The 16,707-nt window shown below is 61.6% G+C and overlaps 1 protein-coding gene across 1 annotated transcript; it reads right to left on the bottom strand.

Annotated features, from left to right (window-relative positions):
- Positions 1–107: 107 nt before the first annotated feature.
- AKNA (AT-hook transcription factor) lies at positions 108–16,148 on the bottom strand (the record flags this gene model as incomplete). Its single annotated transcript, XM_080630381.1, has 25 exons — positions 108–1,624; positions 1,957–2,119; positions 2,347–2,460; positions 3,478–3,579; positions 3,658–3,762; positions 3,903–4,009; positions 4,221–4,394; positions 4,703–4,886; positions 5,078–5,292; positions 5,477–5,583; positions 5,673–5,862; positions 6,038–6,211; positions 6,291–6,418; positions 6,500–6,662; positions 6,733–6,830; positions 6,937–6,996; positions 8,167–8,318; positions 8,438–8,582; positions 9,520–9,594; positions 9,984–10,843; positions 10,958–11,245; positions 13,269–13,434; positions 15,217–15,416; positions 15,625–15,717; positions 15,965–16,148. The coding sequence occupies 25 exons, from the start codon at positions 16,146–16,148 to the stop codon at positions 1,378–1,380; spliced, it is 4,494 nt and encodes a 1,497-aa protein (XP_080486507.1). The 3' UTR covers positions 108–1,377.
- Positions 16,149–16,707: the final 559 nt, after the last annotated feature.

Genomic DNA, 16,707 nt, shown 5'->3' with positions numbered 1-16,707 from the left:
CCTCTGTGTGCCCCAATCCCCCCCCAACCACAGCATTGGGACCCCCCCCATTCGCAGCCCATCACCACAACCTGGGCTGGTTGCAAGGTCTGGGCTCAGTGGCTTTGGGGAGGCTCTAAACCTGAGTTAACTCATGGGGGGCATTTGTGATCTCCCCCCCCCAAAGGGGGGGGCTTTGTACAGCCACAGTAAAGTATAAACATGAGCACTTAAGGTAGGTCCTACCTATAAACACAGCCAGGGGCTCCTGCAGGCTGAGATGCTCGGGATGGAGCAGGGGGTTGGGCTGGACCCATGGGGTGCTGACCCTCTCAGGGCTGGATCCTGCCCCTGCGTGGGTCCCACAGGGTGATTGCCCAGAGCCCAGATCCCCTGGGAATGCCAAGGAAGAGCCCAAATCCTTCTCAGTTTCTGTCAGGGTGAGACAGGGGGGTGGCCACATCCAGGAGCGGCCAAAAACACCCCATAAAAATGCCCTAAGGATTATGCTTGAAATTAAAATCAGAACATATATAGATGTATCTATATATAGATGCATATCTATATATACTATGGCTATAGATACATATCTATATATGCTATAACTATATACAGAAACATATCTGTATATACTGTATAGACACATATCTGGATATATCTACAGATACATATCTAGATATACTATTATCTATATATAGATACATATACATACACACACACGTGCCATACCATCAGTCAGCCCTTACAGAGTGGTGGAGCTGTTTCTAGCTACCTTAAAGGAGAAAAAATTCACATAAAATCACAAAAAGAAGCATTTTTCCAGGGAAAACCCACCTGGGTTCAAGCCCAAGGGCAGAGCAGAGGGTGGAGGGGACACCCGGATCAAACCCTGGGCATGACCCGCTCCCAAAGAAGCCTAAAGCTTGGGAAAGGGGTTAACTTAGGGAATTGCATGTATTTCTGCCTACGCAGGCATGGAGGTAAACACAGCTCACAATGGGGGTTGTGTTGTGGTAGGACCTACACAATGCCAGAGCAGCCCCAGAAGTGCTCAGCTCAGGGGGGGTGTCTGCCCTGGGGGACATGGGGTCACCCCATGGGTGCCAGGGGATGGTGTGATCCCAGTGGGGCTGTATCCCATGGGATGCTGCAGCTCCCAGGGGACCTCTGGCCCTGTCTTGCCCGAACTCTTGCACTGTGGCTGGTCCTGAAAGTGCACAGATGGACAAAGTGATGCAGAAGGTCCAAGGCAAGCAGGATGGAGATGGGAGCCAGGACCCCACGGCGATGCCTCCAGCCCCAGTGCCCCCAGATGTGGCAGGGAGCATCCAGTGCGGGGATGCTGATGAAGGAGGACACCATCCTGCTTCTGCAGGAGCAGGAGGGGCTGCAGGATGCTCAGAAGAGGCAGGAGTGGCGCAGGCCCCGTGCCTGGCTCAGCTCAGCCTCCAGCACCCGGCTCATGCGGGTGGTGGTGACCCTCACGCTCTGGGCAGCAGCCATGGCCCTGCTCAGGGACCAGTTCAGCTCCTCCAGCTCCAGTGGGAGGCAGCGGTGGGGACCAGCGGCAGGGGAACGGGGGGGATGCTCTGCCCCACACTGCCCCACAGTGTGGGGTGAGGTAGGTACCACTGGGGAGCAGTAGCTGCAAAGAAGAAGTGGACAGGGGGTTGGCTTTGCTCTATGGGTTGTGCCCCCCAGGGCTCTCTGTGCCCCCCCTTTGCCTTGTTTCTCATCCCTCTCCCCCATCTCATGCATCTTCAACCCCCAGGAACCACCTCCATACACTCAACCCCATGAACCCCCCCACTCCAAAAAGGAGCCAGGGGCTACACGACCCACTCCAGGCACCTGCCTGGGTTCTATGGGCAAACCAGCAGCTCCCTGGGGGGACACAGCCCCTCTGGGCTTCACCCCCCTCCCCAGGAGATGCTGACCTCACCCCAGTCCCCCACCACCATCACAGAGCATCCTTACAGCACAGAGGGTGCATAAGGCACGACGGGGACTGGCGCCAGGCAGCCGATGGCAGCGCTGGCACCGGGGCTGGCCAAGTACCAAAGTCCAGGTTGCTCCAGCTTCTGGGCTCGGGGACCAATGTGAGAGCCTAGGGATGATGTGGCACTAGGGCCATGCTCTGCTGTGGGGAGAAGGTGGTTAGATGTCCCCAGGGGTGTTCGGTATCCCCACGTGAGCCCCTCAGTGCCACATTGGGTTGGCTGGGAACAAACGTGCCCCATGGGGAGCACCAGCGCTGTCACTTCTGTCCCCAAGCAGTCTGCCAGGCAATGGTCTGAGCGGTGATCCCTGTTCCCCACACCCCATCCCTATTGCAGGGCCAAGCCATGTGTCACCCCTGTCACCCACCGTGTGTGGCTCCATCAGATGAGGGGGCGCCCATGGGTACCCGGCAGGCAGGGCAGCATGTCCTCCTCGGAGTGCTGTGCTGGGGCTGCCTCGCAGCATTGCCTGCCTGCCTTGCTGTGGAGAGAGGAGCCAGTGTGTCCAGGAATGTCCCCACAGACCAAGCAAGGGGGTTGGGAAGAGCAGATCAGTCTGGAGGAGCAGTTGGGACAGGAGGGGGAGCCTTTCCCTGCAAGCTGCAATGTGGGCTGCAATGGGGGGGTCTGCAAAATAGGGGGTTCTGCAAAGCCCTCTGCATGCATTGAGTGCAGCTGCAGGCAGCCACAGGACACAGCAATGCCCGGCTCTGTGCTGCCACCCACAACAGGCTGGGTTAACCTTTAGCTAAAGGACAGGGCTGGGGACAGGTTCTCACTGCTCCCAGTGCCTGCAGCAAGGAGTGGGGAGAGCCCCAGACCATGGGGAGTGGGCTCATAGCTCCTGAATGTCTGCAATTAATGAATGAATTAATGCAATTAATGAATTGAGACCCCACTTGCAGCCCTGTGTGCAGTTCTGGTGTCCTCAACATAAGGACATGGAGCTGTTGGAGCAAGTCCAGAGCAGGACATGAGGATGCTCAGGGGCTGAAGCAGCTCCTTGTATGGAGCCAGGCAGAGAGCATTGGGGCTGTTCAGCCTGGAGAAGAGACGCTGCGTGGAGACCTCAGAGCAGCTTCCAGTGTCTGAAGGGGGCCTACAAGGATGCTGGAGAGGGACTCTTCATCAGGGAATGTAGCGACAGGACAAGGGGTAACGGGTTCAAACTGAAACAGGGGAGTTCAGGTTGGAGATAAGGCAGAAGCTCTTCCCTGTGAGGGTGCTGAGGCGCTGGCCCAGGGTGCCCAGAGAAGCTGTGGCTGCCCCATCCCTGGCAGTGTTCAAGGCCAGGTTGGACACAGGGGCTTGGAGCAAGCTGCTCCAGTGGAAGGGGTCCCTGCCCGTGGCAGGGGTTGGAGCTGGAGGAGCTTTGAGGTCTCTTCCAACACAAACCAGGCTGGGATTCTCTAATTCTATGATTTAAAGTCATCAGCAGCTCCATGAGCTGAATTAGGGAAGGGCAGAAGGCTCTGGGAGCTGCTCCAGGGTCACTCACCTGATGGAGTCCTGCTCTGGTGGCACCGGGAGCACTCGGGCGTGCGCGGCTCTCCCCTGGGTGCTGTGCTGGCTCGTGGCACCCCTGCCTGGTACCGTGTCCCTGCCAAAACACAGCGCGAGGACCTCAGTGTGGCGGTGAGGACCCTGTGTCCCCAGCACTGAGCACAGTGACACCCACCTGTGTGCTGTCCCCGGAACGTCGCCGCATCTGGGGGGCTCCGGGGGGTCTTCCATGGGGAGGGGGTGACCCGGGGTCCAGTGGGAGAGGGGTCTGACTCGGAGGCTGGGGTGGAGGAGAGGGAAGCAGGGTGGGATCCAGTGCCCCACATTTAGCAGGTCCCAGAGGGTCACCAGGACCTGCAGCCCCACCAGCCCCACGCTCCCATTGGGGCAGTGTCCCCACCCTGGTGGGGTCCCACTTACTGAGGTCCAGCTCCGGCCTGTCCCGTGGCAGTGACACCGACCTCCTCCTCCTCCTCGTGGGGGCCATCCTGGGGGCCACCCTGCCCCGCACCGGGGGCCTCGGCTCCCTGTGGAGGGGACAGAGCTGCTGTCACCACACAGACACCACAGTGTCCCCATAGGCATCATCCCCCCAGCCCACTGCTGCCAGCTCAACCTCTCCATAGTCACAGCAGGGATGGGATGGGATGGGATGGGATGGGATGGGAGTATCCCCACACCCATAGGATATGGTGCTGCCACCCTCCCACCCAGTCCAGTGTCCCTTCAGCCACCTACCCCACGGGTGCTGCATCCTTGGGGGACAATGGTGCACTGGTCACCGGCTGCCTCCTGCCCAGGGTGACACGCGGGGTGGCTCTTCCCTTGGGATAGCTGTGGGAATGCCGCAGGCTCTCCTCCAGCTGCAGCCGCAGCCGCCACACCTCATCCTGCAGCTCCCGGATGGCCTGGCTGCCGTGGGACAGAGGCCACGGTGAAGGGCATCTCCAGCCAAGCAGTGCTGGGGAGCAGCTCCATGCTCCCCATCCGCCCGGCCAGGGCATGCTGTGATGCTCCCCAAAACCAAGCTTAGGGCTTGACTGGGCTGGGGTGGTTCATTCTCAGCCACTCCATGCACCATGAGCCCAGTCGAGGTCCAGGCTCTCCAAGAAGGACAGAAGCATCTCCAGAAGATGCTGATGCCTTTGGGAACGTTGCTTGGTGGGGTCCGTGCACCACACGGGGGGGTTAGCTCGGTTTGGGGGTACACAGACACTCACTCGCGCTCCAAGCGGGAGCCCAGCAGATCACAGTGAGCCAGGTTGAGGGATGGTGGGTCCAGGGACAGCGGGGTTGGGGATGGTGTTTTGGGGGATGCTGGGGGGCTGGCTTGGCCCCTGGTGGTGCCCAGGTGGCCACCAGTGCTGGCACAGCTCCTGCCTTCGGCCTCTGAGTCTGTGTGAGCTGAAGAAGGGGTAACATCATGAGATGAGGTTGGTGGTGTTGGGGTTTCCCCCCCGAAGAACCCATGGAGAGCAAGCAGCAGGGGGAAGGAACCCTCAGGCCAGCACCCCAAGGGGGTTTTTGGGGGAACACCACAGAGCAGGAGCCCCCCAGATCCCAGTCCTTTGGGACACGGAACACTGCCTACTCACTTCCAACACCACCATGGTCATGTCCTGCCTCGCTGCCCGGGCTCCGAGTCCAGTGCTGGGGGGAGCTGCTCTGCGAGGGGGTGCTGGGGGGCCGGCAGGTCCCTCCTGTGGTGCCCATCACCGTGGTCTCGGTGGGAAGCGGCGTCACCTCTCTCTTCCATGGAGGATGGAGGGTTGCAGGGATGGGGATGGAAGGTCCCAGTGAGCCGGGGTTCCTGGGGACGGAATGGGTCATGAGGCAGCCCCCATGGCTTGTCCGCCAGCCATGGGCCACCCTGCACATCTCCACCCCCCCAGCATCCCTTCCCTGCTCCCCTTCAGCACCCCAAATCCCCCACAAGAGCCAACAGCCCATGTCCCCAATCCCCCCCCAGTGACAGTGGGGACCCTGAGCCATACCCGGTGCTGGGGGGCCGGTGCTCAGGGGTGTGCACAGGGGGTGACACTCTGCTGGCCTCCGAGCCCACGAAGCCACTGTCCGTCTCTGGTGACACAATGCGCAGCTCCTGCAGGAAGGGGAGGGCAGGATCGGTGCTGAGCACCCACTGCACCCCTCCGGCAGGGTCTGGGGGTACCCCAGCACATGGGCACTCACCTTGTGGGGCCGGTGCTGAGTGCCAGCATTGCCCACCTGACGGGACAGGGGTGCCTTGGGGAGCCCCACGTGGGTCATGGCTGCAGATGGTGGCTCCTCAGTAGTGGGGAGGGGCTGGTGGTCCCGTGTCCCCCCTGGCCATGGGGGCTCCCTAGGGGACAGTGGCACCGCTCTTCTCTCCAGAGGGTGCCTGCAGGGAGAGGATGGAGCAGGAGCAATGGGGCAGAGCAAGCCCAGATGTTGGGAAATGCCCCGCTGCAGCCTGGCTGTTAACTCTGAAGCCTATCAATAACGAGCCATGTAAAACCTGACCTAAAACCTCCCACTCGCCCTGTGTAGGGGACCTGGCCTCCCCCAGCACTTACAAGGGAGAGGTCTTGAGGTCAGACCCCTCCTCCAGTGACCGTGTCCTGCAGGGGACCTTGCTGGGGCCACCATCCCGTGCTGCAGCTCCATCTGCTTCCTCTTGTGACCTGCTCTCTGCCAGGCTCAGCTGCTCCAGGCTTAGCGACTCCGGCAAGGACTTGAAGTGCTTGTACCTGCGGGGGGGACACCCACAGGCAGGAGGTGGTGGTTCTGGGGACCTGCTCACTGCCGCATCCCTGACAGGACACTCACTGCTCCAGCAGGTCCCCAAAATCCTCCTCCACTTGTTGCTGCTTGCGCCAGAGGGGCTGAGGCAACTCCTCTGTCACCACCTCGGTGTCCCCCGCTGTCCCCTGGGGTCCATCCATCACCATGGGGCTCTGTAGAGCACAGCACAAGGGGGAGGTCAAGAAGCATGACCCCATCCCCACCCCATCAGCTTTGCCCCCCCACCAGCTCACCTCGGGGTGCAGGCAGCGGGCAGCTGGTGATGGGGAAGGGGCTGGGGGGGATTGGGGCTGGTCCAGGCGCTTGGAGGGGGGCTGGTGCCTGACCCTGGGCTCCAGCCGCTCCTTCAGCTCCTCCAGGCACAATCCCAGGTGGAAAATCTCCCTTTCCACAGCACTGTAGGACACAGAGCATCAGCGCTGGGAGGCACGGGCCCCACAGCACCAGGAGAGGACCAAGCACTCACCGGTCAGGGTCAAAGTCTCCCAAGGCCCCCGGGTGCTGCCGCGCTCCCAGGTACGCCTGCTCCAGAGCATCCTGTGCTTCCTTCAGCTTCCCAAAGCGCTGCGGCACAACGGAGGAGACATCGCAGCCTGAAAGCTCGGTCCCTGCCACCCTCCTATTCCATGGGTGCATCCCCAAAGCGGGCGCTGGGAAGGGGCTGATGTACCTGGAGCTGCTCCTGCGGCGTGGGCTTTCCTGCTTGTGTCCAGCCTTCGAAGGAATCCACCTGCAGGGACAGAAAGGGATAAGACCAGCCCTGCTGCAGCCCCACACTGCAGCACCCGAATGCAGGCAACCCACCACTGCAGCCCCTATAACAGCACCCCACTACCATGGAACATCAATGCAGCACCCCAAAGCAGCCCCACACCACAGACCCCATCACAAGCCCCCAGCGCAAACCCCACTGCAGCCCCAATGCAAACCCCATCGCAGCCCCAATGCAAACCCCACCGCAGCCCCAGTGCAAACCCCACCGCAGCCCCAATGCAAACCCCGCCGCAGCCCCAACGCAAACCCCGCCGCAGCCCCAACGCAAACCCCACTGCAGCCCCAATGCAAACCTCACTGCAGCCCCACTGCAAACCCCACCACAGCCCCAATGCAAACCCCATTGAAGCCCCAATGCAAACCCCACCGCAGCCCCAATGCAAACCCTATTGCAGCCCAATGCAAACCCCACTGTGGCCCCAATGCAAACCCTATTGCAGCCCAATGCAAACCCCACTGTGGCCCCAATGCAAACCCCATTGCAGCCCAACGCAAACCCCACTGCAGCCCCAATGCAAACCCCACTGCAGCCCCAATGCAAACCCTATTGCAGCCCAATGCAAACCCCACTGTGGCCCCAATGCAAACCCCACCGCAGCCCCAATGCAAAGCCCATTGCAGCCCAATGCAAACCCCACTGCAGCCCCAATGCAAACCCCACTGTGGCCCCAGTGCAAACCCCATTGCAGCCCCAATGCAAACCCAATTGCAGCCCCACAGCAACCCCACTGCAGCTCCAATGCAATTCCCACTGCAGCCCCAATGAAGTTCCCACTGCAGCCCCAATGCAATTCCCACTGTGGCCCCAATGCAAACCCCATTGCAACCCAATGCAAACCCCACCGCAGCCCCAATGCAAATCCCACCGCAGCCCCAATGCAAACCCCATTGCAGCCCCACAGCAAACCCAATTGCAGCCCCACAGCAAACCCCACTGCAGCTCCAATGCAATTCCCACTGCAGCCCCAATGCAATTCCCACTGCAGCCCCAATGCAAATCCCACTGCAGCCCCAATGCAATTCCCACCGCAGCCCCAATGCAAACCCCATTGCAGCCCCAATGCAACCCTCATTGCAGCCCAATGCAAACCCCACCACAGTCCCCATTGCAGTGCCCATCACATGCCTGTGCCTGCAGCTTCTGGGCCTGCCCTGCCAGGGTCCGTGTCAGCCGGGTCCCAGGGCAGCAGCAGGTCCCCAGGCAAGTGGGGCAGCCCCTCATGGCTGTTGAGCTGGGAGAGGGCTGGGGTGCTCCCCCCTGCTCGGGAGGTGCTGGAGCTGCATGAAAACACGAGGACAAGGGGATGTGGGGTCCCTCCACACCATGGTCATGGGGTCTCTGCTGAGGATCCCCTCAGAAGCAGGAGGGTGATGGAAGGGGACAGGGTCCAACCCACCTCCACCCGGCGAGGACCCCGTGGCTGTGCTGAACGCCGCCGTCCTGGCCTGTGCCATGCTGAGGGCCAGCACCCGGCTGCCGGAGCCCATGGAGCCCATGGCCAGGCTGCGGCTGGGCCGCGGTGGGTCCGAGTACAGGCTCACCTGGGAGAGGGGAACAGGACTCGGATCCCACCCTGTGCCCACATCCCAGCACTGCCACTCGCCGTGCCCGCAGCACCCAGGAGCAGCCACACTGCAGCCCTGCCTCGGCTTCCCCACCCGCACAGGGCAGGAGGGGGCGATGGCGGCACGCTGCCAGCCGCCATCTTGGGGACGGCCCCTCCGCCATTTTGGGGTGGCGTTGGCCCTGCCATGGAGGGCAGGGGCACAGCGGCGGCCTCAAAACACATCTCTGGGCTGGGCTTCTTCAACCGCAGCTCGCCGGGAGGAGGAAGGCAGCAAATAGAGAAGTGTGAGAGCAGGGCATGGAGGGGATCCAGCCCCTCTGCTCCAGGCAGGCCCTGCTTGGAGCTCTGTGTGCAGATATGGGGCAGCAGCACAAGAGGGACCTGGAGCTGTTGGAGCGAGTGAAGAGGAGGCCATGAAGGTGCTGCGAGGGCTGGAGCAGCTCTGCTCTGGAGCCAGGCTGAGAGAGCTGGGCTGGGGCAGCCTGGAGAAGAGAAGGCTCCTGAAGGGGAGACCTGAGAGCAGCTCCAGTGCCTAAAGGAGCTGCAGGAAACCTGGAGAGGGGCTTGGGACAAGGGCCTGTAGGGACAGGCCAAGGGGAATGGCTTGAACCTGCCAGAGGGGAGACTGAGATGAGCTCTTAGGCAGAAGCTCTTCCCTGTGAGGGTGCTGAGGCGCTGGCACAGGGTGCCCAGAGAAGCTGTGGCTGCCCCATCCCTGGCAGTGTTCAAGGCCAGGTTGGACACAGGGGCTTGGAGCAAGCTGCTCCAGTGGAAGGGGTCCCTGCCCGTGGCAGGGGTTGGAGCTGGAGGAGCTTTAAGGTCCCTTCCAACCCAAACCAGGCTGGGATTCTATAACCCTTGGAGGAGGAGAGCAGAGCAGGGACCTCCCCCCCCCCGGCCCTGGCACCCACCCTGGCACCCAGGCGCAGTTGGTCAATGGTGTTCTCAGCCTCAGCATACTTGGTCAGCAGCTTGTGATAGTCGTCCTGCAGGGAAGGGACACGTGGGATGGCCTCCAGCATGGGGAAGGGGGCTTGGGGTGGCAAAGGGGGATGCGGCTCAGAGGGAGCCGTGTCGGGACAATGGGGTTTCCATAGGGGTGCAGAAACCCACCCCCAAAACCCCCAACCCATCTGGTGCAGATGTGGCCCCGATGAACTTCCATCCCCTCCCAGGGGCAGCAGTGCATCCCCAGCCACAAGCATCCCGGGGCCAGCCAGCATCAGGGCGGGGGTACAAGCACCAAGGGGTTGGGGACCACGAGCATCCCTGCCTGGGTGATCAGCACCAAGCCTACTATCAAAGACCCGGGGGGGGGGGCATTTCCCCAGCACACCCCCCCCATTAAGGCTGCACTGGGGGTGCTGGGCATTACCTGGAGCTGCTGCACCAGCTCAGTGGCTTGCTCGGGGGACCTGAACCCATGCGGCAGCCCTGCGGTGGTGGGGGGCTGCGGGGGGACCCCCTCCCCGCTGCTCAGCAGCACCTCGCGGACAATCTCAGCTGGGGACTTGAAGCCGATGCTGGGTCCTGGGGCGCTGGGCACGGCTCGGCCCCGTGGTGGCCGGTAGCTCCGGGTCACCTTCACCCGCGCCTCCACCTTGGAGAGGTCGGGCAGGGGGTGGTTGAGCTGCCCCCGGCCATAGCCGGTGCCCATTCCCGAGGGATTCCTCGCCTTCTTGCTGGCACCGTGCTGCCGCCGGGGGCCCAGGGACTGCCGGGGGGGTAGCACCCTGGGTGCTGCCTTTTTGGGCACCCGCGGTGCAGGGGGGTCCCCAGTGCTCTGGGGGGCCCTGGTGGGTGCCATCTTTGGCACAGGCTTGCTGCTGGTGGCATCACAATGATCCTCGGTGGAGCAGCGCAGCAGGATGCTCTGGTTTGGGGTCCTGGGCTCCCCACCAGCATCCCCAGCCGTGCCCCAGCCCCAGTGAGATGGGGTGGCAGGGCCGGGGCTGGCATCTGACAGCTCCGAGGTGTCCCCCCCATCTGTGCTGCAGCCATGGGGCTGACAGAGAGCCTGGGGACCCCGTAACGCCTCAGGGCTGCCGCTGAGCCCCGAGCCCCATTGGCCCTCATAGGAGAGCTCGGGGTAGGGGTCCCCATCACTCTCTGCCCCCCAGGTCCCCTCATCCCCACCAGAGCTGCCCTGGTCCTCATCCTCCTCCACCAGGTCCTGCTGGGGGTGCCAGTGACCCTCCTGCACTGGGGACCTCTCCTCCAGGTCCTCTCCATTGCCTGCAAAACACCAGCACCGCGGGGCTGCTGCATCACCCCGGGCCTCTTGCAGCCCCCCTCCGCTCCAGTGACACCCCAGGAGGGTCTTTGGGCAGCGGGGAGGGGACAACTCACCCCATGGTGGGCTCCTGGCATCATCCCCCAGGCCGATGACCCCATACTCGTCCATTTGCCTTTGGAAGCCGTCGTCTTCCTCCTCCTCCTCCTCCTGCTGCTGCTGCTGCTGCTCCTCCTCTCCCTGCCAGCGCCTCGGCTGTGTTTGTGTGCGGTGCAGCCATGGTGCTGGGCTGGCCATGGCCCGCGGGCACCGCGGCACCATCACTTGCGCCGCTTCATGGCCCGGCGGTGGCAGGCTGGGGACATCCTTGCCGTGAATGTAGGTCACGTCATCACCGCTGCATCCTGACAGGGGTGAGGGACAGGCAGGGTGCTCAGCACAACACAGGCGGATGCTTGGGGTGGCCCCCCCCCCTGCTGGCACTTCCCCTGTCCCCCAGAGCCTGGGGACAAGAACAACCCCAACAACGGGGGTGACATCCAACTGCATCCCACTGTGAAGCTGGAGCTGCTGCATCTTCCATGGCCACAATGGTCCCCATGAGGAAGGAGGCCCCCAGGGGCAACCCCAAAAAGCTTTTACCCCCACCAAGGCCATGAGGGGTGACACCCAACTGCATCCCACCATAAAGCTGGAGCTGCTGCATCTCTCATGGTGACAGTGGTCCAGAGAGGTCCCCATGAGGAAGAAGCCTCTCTGGGCCACTCCAAAAGGCTTTTATCCCCCCTCCCCAAGGTGGGTATCAGGGGACACCCAGCTCATACTATCACCCTATGAGCATCACCCCACTGGGGCAGCCACAGCCTGGGGACCATCAGCAGGAGCACCCCTCTGCCCCTCCGGCTCTGGAGGGCTGACACAAAAGGGATGACAGCAGAGGCCTGGCACACTTGCTCCACTGATGACCTAGAAGCAGGAGCTCACCCTCATCCCACTCCTCCCTCTGCAGCTCAAGCGATGCCGCACGCCAAAACCCAGCCACAGGGCAGGCAGCAGGAAAGGCCCTGGGGTTTCCAACCATTCCCTGGGGTAGATCTGAGCCCCCCCACAAGCCAGCTTTGCCCATAGGGGGGTGCAGGTGGGGTGCACTCACCGGCACCAGCATCCATGAGACAAGCTCATCACTGTGACCCTTTTGAGGGTTCTCAAAGCAGCCTTGCTCCAAGCACCCCAAAACCTCTCTGCAGCTGCAGGGCTTTTGTAGAAGGAGGAAGCGAAGCTTCCTGTGAGCTTGCAGGTGGCTGCAAAGCTCTTAACCCCATCAGGCCCTGAGGGAGGGCAAACCCTGCTCCCACAGTGCTTTCCACCCCAACCTTTGGGGTTTTAAACCAATGCGGAGCACGATGCCAGAGCAAAATGTGGGGGGGGATCCCTAAGACCAGCAGCAGCTGCAGCCTCCATGAAACATCAACATGGAACACCAAGATGCCAAGCAGCCCCAAAATTCAGCATTCAGCCTCCAGCTCCAGGCAGAACCCCCCCAAACCCGCCCCGAGGTGCTGCTGTGGGCCCATGGGCACAACCAGATAGCACAACCCATCCTGGCTCCCTCCCAGGCAGACAATTAATCCAGCTCATTAGTGTGTAATTAGCAGCATGTGGAGAGGCTGCATGAGCTGATGACACCACAGCGCAGGCCTGGGGTGGCTGCATTTAGCAGGATGCTGCTGAGCAGGAAATCAGCCTATGGCACCCACATGCTAGGGGAAAACGCTCCTAACCCACTGCAGTGCCTCGGATCTACAGATTCCATGGCTTAAATCCTGCTGTTGATGAGGGTTTGGGGGCTGATTGCTGGTGCCACCCAGCATGGAGGTCCTCAGCATCCTCCTGCACCAGCAGCGCGCTCCCAGCCGTGCCCGCATCCTTCTGCAGGGCAAGGAGCAAACCCCAAAGCATCCCTAAGGGCTTGCAGACCTGCTTGGGGTGTTTGCCCAAGGCTTTATCCCACACCCCGGCTGGGCAACTCCATTCTCCACTCCATGGAGGGGCTCCATGGCTTCTGCTGCCAGCAGGGATGGGGCTGCCCATGGGATGCTCCAGGCTCTGCAGCTGCTCAGTGGAGCTAAAGAGAGGTTTTGGCTTTAGCCCCTATTGGAGCTGGGATGTTTCCAGCCCCAAGGTCTTGCCTGGAAAAGCGAGTGCCCCCCAACCCAGCTCGAGCCCCACAGCACCCCAAGAGATAAGGAGCCAAACCACCAACTGTGGGGGGTCCCCACGGGTGGGTGAAAGGAGCTGGTGGGTGCTGTTGTCTCAGGGCAAACAGGGTTAAACTGTTTCCTACCTGGTTTTGGCAGGCTGGTGCCTGGATCATGCCCTACCCACACACCGAGGGCTGTCACCCCCGTTCTCCATCCCATCCCCAACCCATCCTCAGAGCTGCTCTGCCCGCAACAGCCACAGGCGGCAGGGTCTGCTGGCAAATCCAGCCACACTCATCACTGTCCCAGGAAGTGCCTCCACCAATGGTCACATCGGGAAGGGAGAAAACTCTTGGGATCTTGTTGGTCGCTGTTATGGTAACACAGAAAAGCTGGAGAAGTGGTGTGAATACATCGTCAGGAGCCACAAAGTGAATGCAAACAATCCAAGTGTGTGCTTGTGTACCTTGCTATGGGAAAGCCAGGGTTTTGCAATAGGGTAATCACAGCATCCCAGCCTGGTTTGTGTTGGGAGGGACCTTAAAGCTCCTCCAGCTCCAACCCCTGCCACGGGCAGGGACCCCTTCCACTGGAGCAGCTTGCTCCAAGCCCCTGTGTCCAACCTGGCCTTGAACACTGCCAGGGATGGGGCAGCCACAGCTTCTCTGGGCACCCTGGGCCAGCGCCTCAGCACCCTCACAGGGAAGAGCTTCTGCCTAAGAGCTCATCTCAGTCTCCCCTCTGGCAGGTTAAAGCCATTCCCCTTGGCCTGTCCCTACAGGCCCTTGTCCAAAGCCCCTCTCCAGGTTCCCTGTAGCCCCTTCAAGCACTGGAAGTGCTGAGTGCTGCCAGGCCTCAGCACACCCAGCAGGCAGGAGGGGTTACCTCTGCCCATCCCTGCCCTCACCTCCTAATCCCTGCTCCTCTCTTTAGGCATCTTCAACCTCCACTACTCGGATCCCATGGGACTGATGAAGGCTGAGGCACCCCAACTCATTCCGTGTGTGATGCAGAGCGCACAGCCCCATCAGGGCTCCCGGCCTCATTAGTGGTGACAAGCCGAGGAGACTGTCACATCCTCAGCCCCGGGGCTTGCTCAGTGCCATGGAATGGGGGAGACAGGGCTGTCACTCTGCCTTTGCTGCCTTGTCAACCCTGGGTGGTGTGCGTGGGTTGGGGGGGTGCTAATGCCCCCTTCCATCCACATGGCAATGGGGAATGATATTCCCTATGCCCTAAAATAGACATCCCTTGCTCTAGGAGGGGGGTTAAAGCCCCCCGCTGAACTCCAAAACAGGCTTTACTCCCTCCCCCAAGTAAGCAATGGCTATTTTAGTCTCCTAAACCGTCCATTCCCACCCAAAACTCAATTCCAGACAGCATCCAACCTCCCATGGGTCTCCTGTGGCACCTCCATGCTCCCCTTCCCCTCATGAGCTCCCTTTTTATCTATGACACATTCGTGCTGCACCCAAAGCATCTCTTTTAGTGGGTTGAAGGAAGCCACAACAAGAGCCTCAGGATGAAGCTTGGCACTCCAGGAGGGAGGAATTCCTGGTTTATAAACCCTTTCTTTCCAAGTTTAGTCCTGGTTTATGAGCATGAAAGAGGGCAGAGAAGCTGCTTGCTTAGTTTGGGAGAAACCATCCTAGTGAGGAAGAGCCTCACAAACCCCCTCTGTTCTCTGAAAGCACATGCCTGTTACTGCACCATCACTCTAAACCCCATGGGTCACCCCACTCCTTTGCCTGGAGGGGCCATACCCCCCCCCCAGCTCCTCCACACCAACATATCCCCATGGAGAGGTACCAAATCCCTGTGGAAATAGCATCTCTCCATCACTTCCACAAAAGCAAAGCCCCACGGTTCTTCCCCACCTCCTGCCTGCTTCATGAACCCTCCTGTCCCCAACACATGATCCTGTCCTCAATAGGGACAGCTTTGTCCCCACGGCAAGATCCAGGGCTGAACCTCTCCTTATATACAAGGAGCTGGGGGCTGCTGATGGCAGTAATGCCTTGCAAAGGGCGGCCTTAATCCCTGTCTGGAAAGAGCCGGCAGCAGCGATCCCGTATTAGCTGGATTTGGGTGCTCTCCAAGGGGTCCTTTAAACATCCCTGCCCGGATGGCTGCTGCAGAGCGACAGAAACCCCGTTCCCGCTGCCGGCACCCACCGGAACAGAGCTGCTCTTTAAGTAAAACAAGGAACTGAAGCTGGAGGCAGCGGCCGCTTCCTCGGAGGAGCCGCAGGCAGCGGCACGGCCTCGTATCCCACAGCCTCCGTGCGAGCCCCGGCCATGGCTCCGCGCCGCCCTTCGCAGCCTGATGAAACCCTCTGCAAGCCTCCGGAACCCTGCGGGCGGCAGAGCCAGCCCTGGGCGGGGAGGAAGCACCGGAATAAGAAGAGTTCAGACAAGTTTCCCCGGGGCCACCAAGGCTCCGGTGGCCTGGGGACAACGTGGGCAGAAGCGACGCAGCGGCGTGAAATCCCAGCCTGGGTTGGGTTGGAAGGGACCTTAAAGCTCATCCAGTTCCAAGCCCTGCCGCGGGCAGGGACACCTTCCACTAGGCATGACCCGCACTCTCCCGGTGCATCCCCTCGGCCTGGGATCCCCCGCTCAGCCCAGGGACCCCGAGCAGCTCCAGCTCCGAGCAGGGCTCAGCAGCGCCGGGGACTGCAGGATGCGCCCCCCCAGCATGGGCCCATTCCCGAGGCCCCCCGCTGCGCATCCAGCTGTGTTCCTCTCCTTCCCTCCAGCTGCAGAAGGCGCCTTGCAGGGATCAGAGGGAGCACATCGAGCAGCGGCCCCGGCCGCATCGCCCTGCGCCGGCCTCCCGGAACCCATGTGCGGAGCACATCTGGGCACCGCTGGAGGAGCACCACCGACCCGCGCGCACAACAGCTGCCCCGCGGCTGCTCACCTGCAGGGAGGGCCCGGCCGCCTGCTCCTCGCCCGATGCGGGGCGGCTCCGCACCGCGATCACGGCCACGGCCACGGCCCCGGTCCCGGTCCCGGTCCCACCGCGCTCCCCCCAGCCCCGCCCCGCGGGACAATAGCGCGGGCAGCCGGCGGCGGGAGGGCGGGGCCTCCGCCCTCATTAGCATACCAGCGGCTACCCGCCAATCGGAGCGCGCCGCAGAGCAGGGAACGGGAGGTCGTTCGCATAAAACCCGCCCTCCCCTGTATTTGCATAGCCTGCTGCGAATGGCCAATCAGAGGGGCTTCATTAGCATAATTTATGCATCGCCGGCACCCCCTGGTGGGAAACTCCTGCGCCCGCCCCGGGGCGGCTCTGGCGGGGATGAAGATGGGAATGGGAATAGGACGGGATGGAGCATCCCCAGTGCCTGGGATGGCCCTGGCAGGGGGTGGGATAAGTATAGGGATGGAATGGAGCATCCCTATTTCCCAGGATGGCCCTGATAGGGGATGAGATGGGATGGATGCACCCGCAACCCCTGGGACAGCCCTTGGCAGGAGATGGGGATGGAGCACCCCTTTCTGGGGATGGGGCAATTTTCACTATGACTGCCACACTCCCACCTGCCCTTGCCAGCACCCCACAGGCACCCCCGTCCATTCCCTTCCTGCCCCCTGTTCCAGCCCTGAGGAATCCCGCAATCCCAGCCTTTGTCTATCCTGATCGGTTTATTGAAAAATTAA

This window comes from Psittacula echo (assembly GCF_963264785.1).
Source record: "Psittacula echo genome assembly, chromosome: 16".
NCBI classification, from domain to species: Eukaryota; Metazoa; Chordata; class Aves; order Psittaciformes; family Psittacidae; genus Psittacula; species Psittacula echo.
This window is presented reverse-complemented; position numbering and strand designations above follow the sequence as displayed.